This window comes from Muntiacus reevesi, chromosome 9 (assembly GCF_963930625.1).
Source record: "Muntiacus reevesi chromosome 9, mMunRee1.1, whole genome shotgun sequence".
Lineage (NCBI taxonomy): Eukaryota > Metazoa > Chordata > Mammalia > Artiodactyla > Cervidae > Muntiacus > Muntiacus reevesi.
In genome coordinates, this window is record NC_089257.1 from 42,885,028 (window position 1) to 42,896,241 (window position 11,214).

The window sequence follows — 11,214 nt, forward strand, 5'->3', positions numbered from 1 at the left end:
TATGGAAAAGCAAGGGGAGCAATGTGAATGATCCATGGACTGGAGTTGGAGATATCAGTATGAAGTCATGTTTCACTTAATATAGATACAGATGATTAAGTAAAACATTTATAGATATTTGTATACAAACATGGAAGTATACAGACATATATTTTTTTGCTCTCTTAACTGGGAGGACCAGGAAGAAATGACAAGCTAGTAGCAACAATTGCATATATCACATAAAATTCAATATTTTTGGAAATAATTTTATCTGGCAAAATCTGTACAGGAAATATTGAAGCTAAAATTTGTTAGATTTCCAGTGAGACAATTAACTGAAAACTTGTATAAATTAAAGTTATTCTAGCACTATTTTCCATGCTGAAATAATATCAGAAAAATAAGAGATTTAAACTTTTTTGTAAAAATGCCAAATGACTCTAACTTGTCTTACAAGCAATACTAAACAAATTCAAATACTTGTACAACCCTTCTGAATTTATTTATAAAATATTCAAACATTTTACATAATGTTTATGTCAATATGAGCATATTCTGTCATTGTGTTATTATGATTATGGATTTTTGTAACTTATCTATTTGTATTTCTTTTGCTAGGTTTTTGTCATGGTTTGACTATTTTCAGGAAATATATAAACATATGTATATAAATATTTAAAGTGAGTATAGTATCTACCTTGTGTATTAAATACCAGGTAATATTTGCAAAACTAAAAGCTCCAGTAACAACTTTTGACCTGTAAATTGGCAGAAAAAGGTAGCATCATCATGTGTATTAAAAACCGGCTAAGTTATTGCAGGGGCTTCCCTGGTAGCTCAGTATAAAGAGTCCACCTGCCAATGCAGGAAATGTGGGTTCTATCCCTGGTTTGAGAAGATTCCCCTAGAGATGGAAATGGCAACCTACTTCAGTATCTTGACTGGGCAATCCCATGGACAGAGGAACCTGGAGGCCTACAGTCCATGGGGTCACAAAAGAGTCTATCAAACATGACTTAGCAACTAAACAATAACAAAATCATTGCAGGCACCACATTCATTAAGTTACAGTACTGTACACATTCTTTCTTAGAAATTAGCTATTTGTGCATTTCAGTGTTTGTAACTTCCACATATTGTTATGTGAGAAATGTCATTGGGGAAATAACTCAGCAATTGGAAGATGCTACCATATATCTTGAAATGAATGGCCTAAAATTATTTTAACCATTGCTGCTGAAAGGTCAAAATTAGAAGGTTTTATTTATTCTTGAATTTTCCCTTTCTAATATGCTCTTCTTTTATACATGCTTAAATTGTTTTAAATATAGAGGAATACCTGTCTCCATAATAAAGATGATTGTGTTTCACAACAATTTGTAGGTGAAAGAAAGAAATATTAGAAAAATATGCATAATGTATTATATGCATATAAACATATATAAAGTTATCTAAACATAAGATATTTTACCTACCATTCATGCTGGAAATTTCATGACCCTGATCCTATGGGATTCATTAAACAAAGAAATGCTGATTGCTAATTGAAATGTGTCACTCTACTTAATTTATTAGTTTATACAATTTAGCTTCAAACCTAGTTCTGCCCAATAGATCCATAAGATAAGCATATGTTAGTTACAATTTTCTAGTAGCAATATTAAAAAAAGTAAACAAATAAGTTAAAGTATTTTCAAAGTATATATTGTTTAACCCAATATATCTAAAATGTAATCTTTAAACGTGTAACCTATGTTTAAAAAATAATAAGATAGTTTACATTCTTTTTTTTTTAATGTTAAGTCTCCAAAGTCTTGCCACACATGTCATTACAACAAATATCAATTCAAATCAGCCATTTTTCAAGAACTCAATAACCATGTGTGACTAGTAGCCATCATATTACATGGTATATCTTTATCCTTAACCTTATAAGACTGCAAAGCATCTCTGGAGGTTCTTATTTAAAGTTACAGTCATTTAGAGCATCAGACACAAAAGGATATACTAGATAATGTTATAAAATAATGCTTTAAATAAATTATACAACTATCACTTTGGATTTTCTAAGATTTGGATTCCTGAACAACTGTGAAAAAAAAATCAATAATAAGCAATAAAATAATAAGGAAGAATAATCTGCATATATAGGGAATCTAGAAAGATGGTACTAACGATCCTATGTGCAGGGCAGCGAAGGAGACACCAAGATAAAGAACAGAGTTTTGGACTCAGTGGGAGATGGAGAAGGTGGGATGATTTGATAGAATAGTACTGAAACATAAAGATTACCATAAGTAAAAAGATAACCAGCACGAGTTTGATGAATGTTGTATGGCATCCAAAGAAGCCAGTGCTCTGTGACTACCTGAGGGATGGATTGGGGAGGTAATTGGCGGGGTGGCAGTGGGGGTGGGGGGGAGTGATGTTCAGGATGGGGAGAACACATGTATGCCTCTGACTGATTTGCACTGATGTATGGCAAAAACCATCACAATATCGTAAAGTAATTATCCTCCAATTAAAATAAATAAATTAATTAAAAAGAATAACGTGAACATCATTCTGAGTGTTGCTGCTAGTCAATCATGCCCTCTGAAGTGATGGTTTCTATGACAAAAGAAGTGACTCTGAAAGTAGTGTGACTAAAAATGAGATTTGATCATATATCTAAAATGTGTTGAAGCACATTCATTCTTTAGACTTGCAGCTTACTAGTAGATTCATCTGTTGATGACATCTAAAACATAGAAAGGAATATTTGACTTGATCCAAGAATTACTCCAGCATCTTTGCTAAATTTTTAGATTTTATTTTCTATGCTGCATCCAAAAATAAAATATTGTTACATATCTACCATTTATAGGTAGTTCAGTTCAGTTCAGTCGCTCAGTTGTGTCCAACTCCTTGCGACCCCATGAATAGCAGCACGCAAGGCCTCCCTGTCCATCACCAACTACTGGAGTTTACTCAAACTCATGCCCATCGAATCGGTGATGCCATCCATCCATCTAATCCTCTGTCGTCCCCTTCTCCTCCTGGCGCCAATCCCTCCCAGCATCAGGCTCATTCCCTATGAGTCAACTCTTGGCATGAGGTGGCCAAAGTATATGAATTTCAGTTTCAACATCAGTCCTTCCAATGAATAATCAGGGCTGATCTCCTTTAGGATGAACTTGTTGGATCTCCTTGCAGTCCAAGGGACTCTCAAGAGTCTTCTTCAATACCACAGTTCAATATCATCAGTTTTTCGACTCTCAGCTTTCTTCACAGTCCAACTCTCACATCCATACATGACCATTGGAAAAACCATAGTCTTGACTACATGGATCTTTGTTGACAAAGTAATATCTCTACCTTTTTTTTTTTTTGGTTTATACTATCTGTCTAGGGTAGTCATAATTTACTTTCCAAGGAGTAAGCGTCTTTTAATTTCATGGCTGCAATCACAAGCTGCAGTGATTTTGGAGCCCAAAAAAATAAAGTCACCCACTGTTTCCACTGTTTCCCCATCTATTTGCCATGAAGTGATGGGACTGGATGCCATGATCTTAGTTTTCTGAATGTTGAGCTTTTTAAGCCAACTTTTTCACTTTCCTCTTTCACTTTCATCAAGAGGCTTTTTAGTTCCTCTTCACTTTCTGCCATAAGGGTGGTGTCATCTGCATATCTGAGGTTATTGATATTTCTCCTGGAAATCTTGATTCCAGCTTGTGTTTCTTCCAGTGAGTGCTTCTCATGATGTACTCTGCATATAAGTTAAATAAGCAAGGTGACAATATACAGCCTTGACGTACTCCTTTTCCTATTTGGAACCAGTCTCTTGTTCCATGTCCAGTTCTAACTGTTGCTTCCTGACCTGCATATAGGTTTCTCAAGAGGCAGGTCAGGTGGTCTGGTATTCCCATCTCTTTCAGAATTTTCCACAGTTTATTGTGGTCCACACATCAAAGGCTTTGGCATAGTCAATAAAGCAGAAATAGATGTTTTTCTGGAACTCTTGCTTTTTCGATGATCCAGCAGTTGTTGGCAGTTTGATCTCTGGTTCCTCTGCCTTTTCTAAAACCAGCTTGAACATCTGGAAGCTCACGGTTCACATATTGTTGAAGCCTGGGTTGGAGAATTTTGAGCATTACTTTACTAGTGTGTGAGATGAGTGCAATCATGTGGTAGTTTAAGCATTCTTTGGCATTGCCTTTCTTTGAGAATGGAACAAAAACTGACCTTTTCCAGTTCCGTGGGCACTGCTGAGTTTTCCAAATTTAGGTACTCAAAAATATTACTTGGATAAATGAAGAAAATGATTAGTCACTTATGAATGAAAAACATACATATTATTTATAATCCCAAGTATTTGGGTACCTATCCAGAAGCAGTAATTTCCCGTGATATTTGACTATGAAATTTCATCAATATCTGTCTTAAGAAATTCACCTTAAATTTCTCCTTCTTAGACAGTTTATAGACACTGTCATTGGTGCATATCTAACCTAGCGGCCTTCAAATTGATTACCTGTTCTTCTAGGGAAATAAGAAGACATTTTGGGGAGTGCCTGGGCACAGATATTTTTGTAAGAATAAATTTTTAGAAGTTCAACATCCATATGGTTTCTTCACTGAAATTGCTTTGTCTGGGAATGTAAAAGGTTTGACTGTGCCTCTGTTACACTATTTTTTTCCCTTTATACAATCTTATTTTCTCACTTTACAAAAATGAAATAGTAATAATGTTAAATTTTAATTTTAAAAAAGGAAAAAAACATGAATAGACATAGTTCTTAAAGTCATTTAATATTTCCATTGTATAGCCCAAATAGTAATCATTTCTGATTTACCAAATAAAGGACTACTGGAAATATTGACATAGATTTTGAGGAAGTGAATGACACCAATGATAGGATAGCACATTCTAGTATAAGACAAATGGTATCAATTCATAAATAATAAGTATTTTCCAGATTGAAGAAAAATAAAATCATGCAGCTCATTAAGAGATGGATTGAAATCAAATTTTACTTTTAATATGTAAAAATTTGGATTATGCTCATGCTTTTTTGATCAATTATGTATTAATATCAGAAAAATAACTCAATAAAGAATGCATTTTTAGAACAATGCTCTATATGTGACCAAATTTTAAACATAAAATTTAAAATATATATACATGTTTCTTGGAAAGTATTGTGAAAGGGCAACCACTAAAATTTTTTTCAAACAGAAAAATATGTTATATGTATTACAAACTCTTTGGTGGCAGTCAAATTAAAATTTGAGTTTCAGGAGAAAATGGACTAACATAAAAATATGTGAATAGAATGTTAAAGAATATGTTCATGCATATTTAACTCCATAATGTTTGGTATCAAAATATGCATTTAGTTTACATTAGTTATTTTAAACTGTGATATAACAATTTATTTTTAACTTATTTATGAAAGTGAAACTTTAGTCTCTCAGTCATGCCCAACTCTTTATGAACCCAGGGACTGTAGCAGCCTGCCAGGCTCCTCTGTTCATGGAATTCTTCAGTCAAGAATCCTGGCATGGGTTGCCATTCCCCTCTCCAGGGGATCTCTCCAACCCAGGGATCAAACCTGGGTCACTGGGATGCAGGCAGATTCTTTATCATCTGAGTCACCAAGGAAGACTTAGTATATTTACAATATAGCCAAAATGTGTGCTCAACAACTATGTAAATCTATGATAAAAATTTAGGTTTTAACCTGAAAATGCTTAAAAGGATACCTAGCTTTTTCCTATTAATTATTTTACATAGAGAATGCAAACATTTGGTAACCATTATTTTAAACAGAACAAGCATTTCAAAAAGTTCACTGTTTAAAGATGACCCTGATGATGTGGATGAGCTCAGGAAGAATAGCATACAGTGAGATAAACATTTCCCTTGCATTTGTAAGATGTGAAGTGTAAAAGGTTGAGATCTGAGGCCAGTTACTGATCAAGCAGCACAGGCCTATCAATCCACCACACAGACCTCTATTATTTAGGAAGGGTGAAGATGTACTCTCTCATTTGACCAAAGATTTCCAGGAAACCACAGACACCCACAGGCAGAAGCAAGAAGTGCCACCTAGAACTTGCTGACAGTTTGAGAGAAGGGGTGGAGCAGAGGGAAAGATACAGGCCCACCTGCCTCAGGGCATGGTGCAGATAGGAGCAGAGGGGAGTGCACAAATCCAGACAGCAGAGAAACAGGACCCAAAGCTCTACCAAAACAGAATTCTGTTGGTGTTTCTGTTGGGATATTTCAGATCTGAAACCTGGTGTGTAAGGTTGTCCAAATGTTACTTGATGCCTAAGTTGAGGCCATTTACTCAGCTGTTCTTCATCCTCAGAATCTCCTAGCATGTTAAATTTTGGTAACCAAAATTCTAAACAGACTGAATAGGCTGAGAGTAGACACCACTGGATAGTAAGCAGGGGGGAAGAGTCTGATTCCGTATATAAAAAGAAGGAACTTGTTTTATATGCAGTTTTACCATAAATTTGCTGTGTAAACAAGGATACTTTTGAAAGAAAAAGGGATTGCTATTAACAATGATGCTGAGAAAAATAAGTGTAAATCACGACTATCTGGGACAATCCAGAAAGTACACTTATCTTGTTCAAAGTCATGTTACTAAGATGGTCTTTTATTGGGAGCAGGTTTTAAATATCTATCCGACCCATCCAAACAAGAACTGGTTATATTTCAATTCAAATATCATTAAGTCTCAAGCTTCTACTGGTAGCTTCCTATTTGTCAGACTGTTTGGTGTGAGCCTTGAGAAAAACAGTCAAAGAGCATTCAAGATCTCAACTTGATCATAACTGTCAGAGATGGCATGTGCGTGGGCACATATAGAGACACATCTATATTGATAACATGTGAGATGGCATGGCCTCAAGTTAACTCCTGTGATCCAAATTCAAGCCCGAGGCAATGTTGTGAATTTCTCACTCCCATTCTTCCCCAGAAATCCTATTGTGGAGCTTTGCTCACAGAAGAAACACCATCTGAATTTATGGACTTGTTCAAAATCCCTCACCCCTTTCAGAATGACTCAAAGTCATTCTTTCTTGCAGGAAAACAAGGTGACAATTCCCTGTTGGATTGGTTTGGTCCTGACACTGTAGATGATGGGATTGAGCACAGGAGGGACAAAGAGGTAGATGCTGGACATGAGTGTGTGGGCCAGAGGTGAGGCATGCTTGGCAGTACGATGCATCACAGACAGACCAATCATAGGCACATAGTATACAAGTACCGCACAGATGTGTGACACACACGTGTTGAGGGCCTTCCACCTTCCCTCCCCAGAAGCAATGCCCAACACTCTGTAAAGAATCAACATATAGGAGACCACAATCAGCAGTGAGTCCAGTCCATAAGTGGCCAAGGCAATGGCCAAGCCCAGGATGCTATTGAGCTTAGTGTCCGCACAAGGCAGCTGGATCAGGTCTGAGTGGAGGCAGTAAGAGTGGGAGAGGATGTTAGTGTGGCAATAGGGCAGTGACCTCAAGAGGACTGCAAGGGGAGCCCTGAGTATCACACTCTTTAGTGTAATGACCAGACCAATGCAGACAATACGGGGCAGGGTGAGGATGGCTGTGTAGCGCAGTGGATTGTAGATGGCTACAAAGCGATCATAGCTCATAGCCAGCAGGACCCCTGACTCCATGCAGGAGAAGGTGTGGATGAAGAACATCTGGGCAAGGCAGCCGTCAAAGTCAACCCGGCGGGCGTCAAACCAAAGAATGCCCATGACAGTAGGCAGTGTGGACACAGAGACACCCACCTCAGTGCCAGCCAGCATGGAGAGAAACAGGTACATGGGCTCGTGTAAGGCAGGATCCACTTGCACCGCTGCCATGATTAGGCTGTTGCCCACAATAGCTACAACGTACATGGTGAAGAAGGGGATGGACAGCCAGCCATGTTGGGCCTCCAATCCTGGAATGCCAGTCAGGAAGACAGATAGGAGGTCAAGACTTTCATTGCTCTCAGCTTTCATGTCATCAACAGCAGTGACCAGTCTTTACCTGCCACTTGAAAAAAAAAAAAAAAAATCAGTTAGCTCTCAACCATGAAGGTTGCCTTAGCAACCTAACCTCAAAGTCTGAAGAAGAGAGAGACGGAAAGACATGGAGGAAATTGGAGTCATCTACATTATTCCTTGTAAAAATATTCTCACCTGCTATTCCCCTGACAGCCAGAGCCCTAAAATCTTATGCATAAAAAAGATATCTGAGACTATCCAATCTTATGAGAGATAGCATCATTTAAAAATTGAGAAACACTGGAATAAATCAAAAGTGGGTCAAAATCAATACTCAACCAGTTAACACATGATTTAACTTATAGAGATAATAATATTCTCTTACTTGGATATAAGAAATAAATTTAAAAAAATAACTTCATATGTTCAGTGTTTTTAGACCTCTGCAGATGGATTCTCACAGACCTCAGTTTGGAACCCAATTTACAGTTTATGAGCAGTGTCACCTGGAACAGGTAACTTAACCTTTCAAAGCCTCAGGTAACTTAACCTTTCAAAACCTGTTTCTATATCTAAAATAGATAAAATGCATCTATTGCATATGGACATTGTAAAGCTAAACACAGTATCATATGGTATGTATGGACAAACCTCATTTGTCAAGAGAGTAAAAATGAAGGCTTATAAACACTAGCCCTGACCCATGGCATGGAGGAGGAACATGAATGATGGCAAAGAGTAAGAACAGCACCCAGGAGCACACAGCTTCAGGGAAATAATTCAGTCTTTGTGTGCCAGAAAGGATAACCAGAAGGGCACCTGTTTCTCTACCAAGATGCCTGATTTCAATCCTATAACAACCATGTTAAATGACTGTCCTTAAGCCATTAAGTGGCTAAATTAGGACTAGAATCTAATTCTTTCAACTGTAAGTCCTGTGGTCCTTCCTATGAAACCCAGCTGCCAACCTTCTGAAATTGCAGCCACCTAAGTAAGAAGAATGTAGAGATATTGGGAAGTTGGTCATCTTCACCTTCACAGGCAGAGCAAATTTATTTTTCCTGCCTCTTAAGCCGACTAGGAGATTTACTTGCTTTATCTTCCTCTTCCTTGTTTTTGAACTCCCATGCCATTCATAGTCAACACCTTTATTTTATCTGCAGCTTTTCCTTTACTACTTAAGTGGAAATAATAGCCTCATCTATGACTTTAAAATATTTTATACATACTTCTATTTTATGAGAAGTGCCTTTACACCTCTGTTCTTCGTTGAAATCTTAAGTAAGCTCGTGTCTGGTTCATTCTTGCCTCCCACTGCTTCATGTTTCTAGCACAAAGACATGCTCAAATATTCATGAATTAATAAAAGCATGAGCACATTGTTCAGGGTCATAACCGAAGTACATTTAGTTCTGGGTTCCATTCTCTACATTGAACTTAAACCAATGGTACACACACAGAGACAGAGGGGACCAAGTCATATAAAGAGCATTGAAGGAATCAGTGATGCTGTGTTCTGAGAAGAGACTGCAGCAGAGATGGATGGGGATGTGTGTAAGAGGTAAGGAATGACAGATGGAGACCAAAAGATGACAATTTAGGGTTCAGATAAGGAAGATTTTTTTGAGTCAAAGCTGCAAGATGAGATAATAAATTGTTGTCAATGAACGTGCTCAAGCAACAATCAGAACTGTATAACTGCTGATAGAAATGCTGGGGGGAGAATTCAGGCAGCTGCTAACTGGGATTAAAGGCGCTTTCAAGTCTCCTTCTGCCCTTGGGCCTGATGTTCCAGGAAGTTAAAATCTCTTAAGGTCTGTGATGCTGACAGTATCATGACTTTGGTTCTGTGTGGAATAGAACAGAGGCAAGCTCTCAGCCCCTGTCATGGGATTGCCATGTGTGTTTCACTGATAGAGCCGTCTCTGCAGCCTTATCTGAAAGTGCTGTCCAGGAGGAAACCTGGTGCTGGAAGGTATATTACTCTTATCTTTTTTGAAGAAAATATACATGAAACTAAGATTTTGGAATTTTATTTTAATTTTTTTTCCATTAAAAGTGTTACACAGTATTACCAACGAAGTGGAATCCACTCCTGGAATTTGAGAATGAGTCAACAGACAAAACTCAGTCAACGTGATATGTCATCTTAATAGAAAGAAGGGAAGCAACCAAGATCATCTCAACTGATCCAACAAAAGAATCTGACAAAAAGGGAATTTTGTTTTTATTTTTTTTAAACCCTTCCATCATAAGGACATGAATCACAGCAAATACACAAGCACACACTTGTATGGACAGAAATTTACTCAGAGACACAGAGGCTTGAGAGAGGCTGAGGGACCCACACAGGGGCACAGAGTCACAGACTGAAATGTACTTCCTGTGAGCTTGCAAAGAGATCTCAGACTCACCTGAAAGAGCGCAATGAAGTGAGAGCCAGCTTGAAAGACAAAGAGCATGAGCTCACAGTGGTTCCAGAAGGAAACTCAAGCAGGTACTAGCCAGAGACAGCAGACTTTATATCTCTGAATACGTGTTCCAAGGCACCAAAGTCTCTGGGGTCCTGGCTTGCCTGAGTGTGATGCTGTGCTGGTAATGGGGGAAGAAAAGGAGGATTAGATGTCACTTGGCAACAGAAGGAGGAAAAAAAAGAACTATCTCTGGAGACACTGCCTTCTCTCCAAAGAGAGAATAAAATTTCAACTGCTTCCTTGTGATGAAGAGGAGAATTATCCTTCCAACTCCATAGCAACACCCTTCCTATCCCAATTATCCAGTTTCAAAATCAGAACTCTCAGCAGAGATCTCAGATCTGAAATCCCCAAATTTTGCCCTTAAAATTCATGTTTTGGGGTAGAACCTGAAGCTTTACCCTCTGAGCCACCAGGAAAGCCCTAAATAGTATACAATTTGTGTGTGTGTATTCAGTCATGTCTGACTCAAGTGACCCTTTGGACTATAGCGCACCCAGACTCCTCTATTCATGGGATTTTTCAGACAAGAATACTGGAGTAGATAGCTATTTCCTTCTCCAGGGAATCTTTCCAACCAAGGGGTCAAAGTGATATCTCCTGCATTGCAGGTGGATTCTTTATCATTGAGCCTTCAGCGAAACTACATGGTGTCCCAAAGAGTTAAGAATCTGCCTGCAATGTGGGAGACTTGGGTTCGATCCCTGGGTTGGAAAGATTCCCTGGAGAAGGGAATGGCAATCCACTCCAGTATGCTT

General features: G+C 38.0%; 1 protein-coding gene across 1 annotated transcript; it reads right to left on the reverse strand.

The window, feature by feature from the left end:
- Positions 1-7,052: 7,052 nt before the first annotated feature.
- On the reverse strand, positions 7,053-7,997 carry LOC136175858 (olfactory receptor 51I2-like). Its single transcript, XM_065946053.1, has one exon. The coding sequence runs from the start codon at positions 7,995-7,997 to the stop codon at positions 7,053-7,055; it is 945 nt and encodes a 314-aa protein (XP_065802125.1).
- Between the last annotated feature and the right edge of the window lie 3,217 nt (positions 7,998-11,214).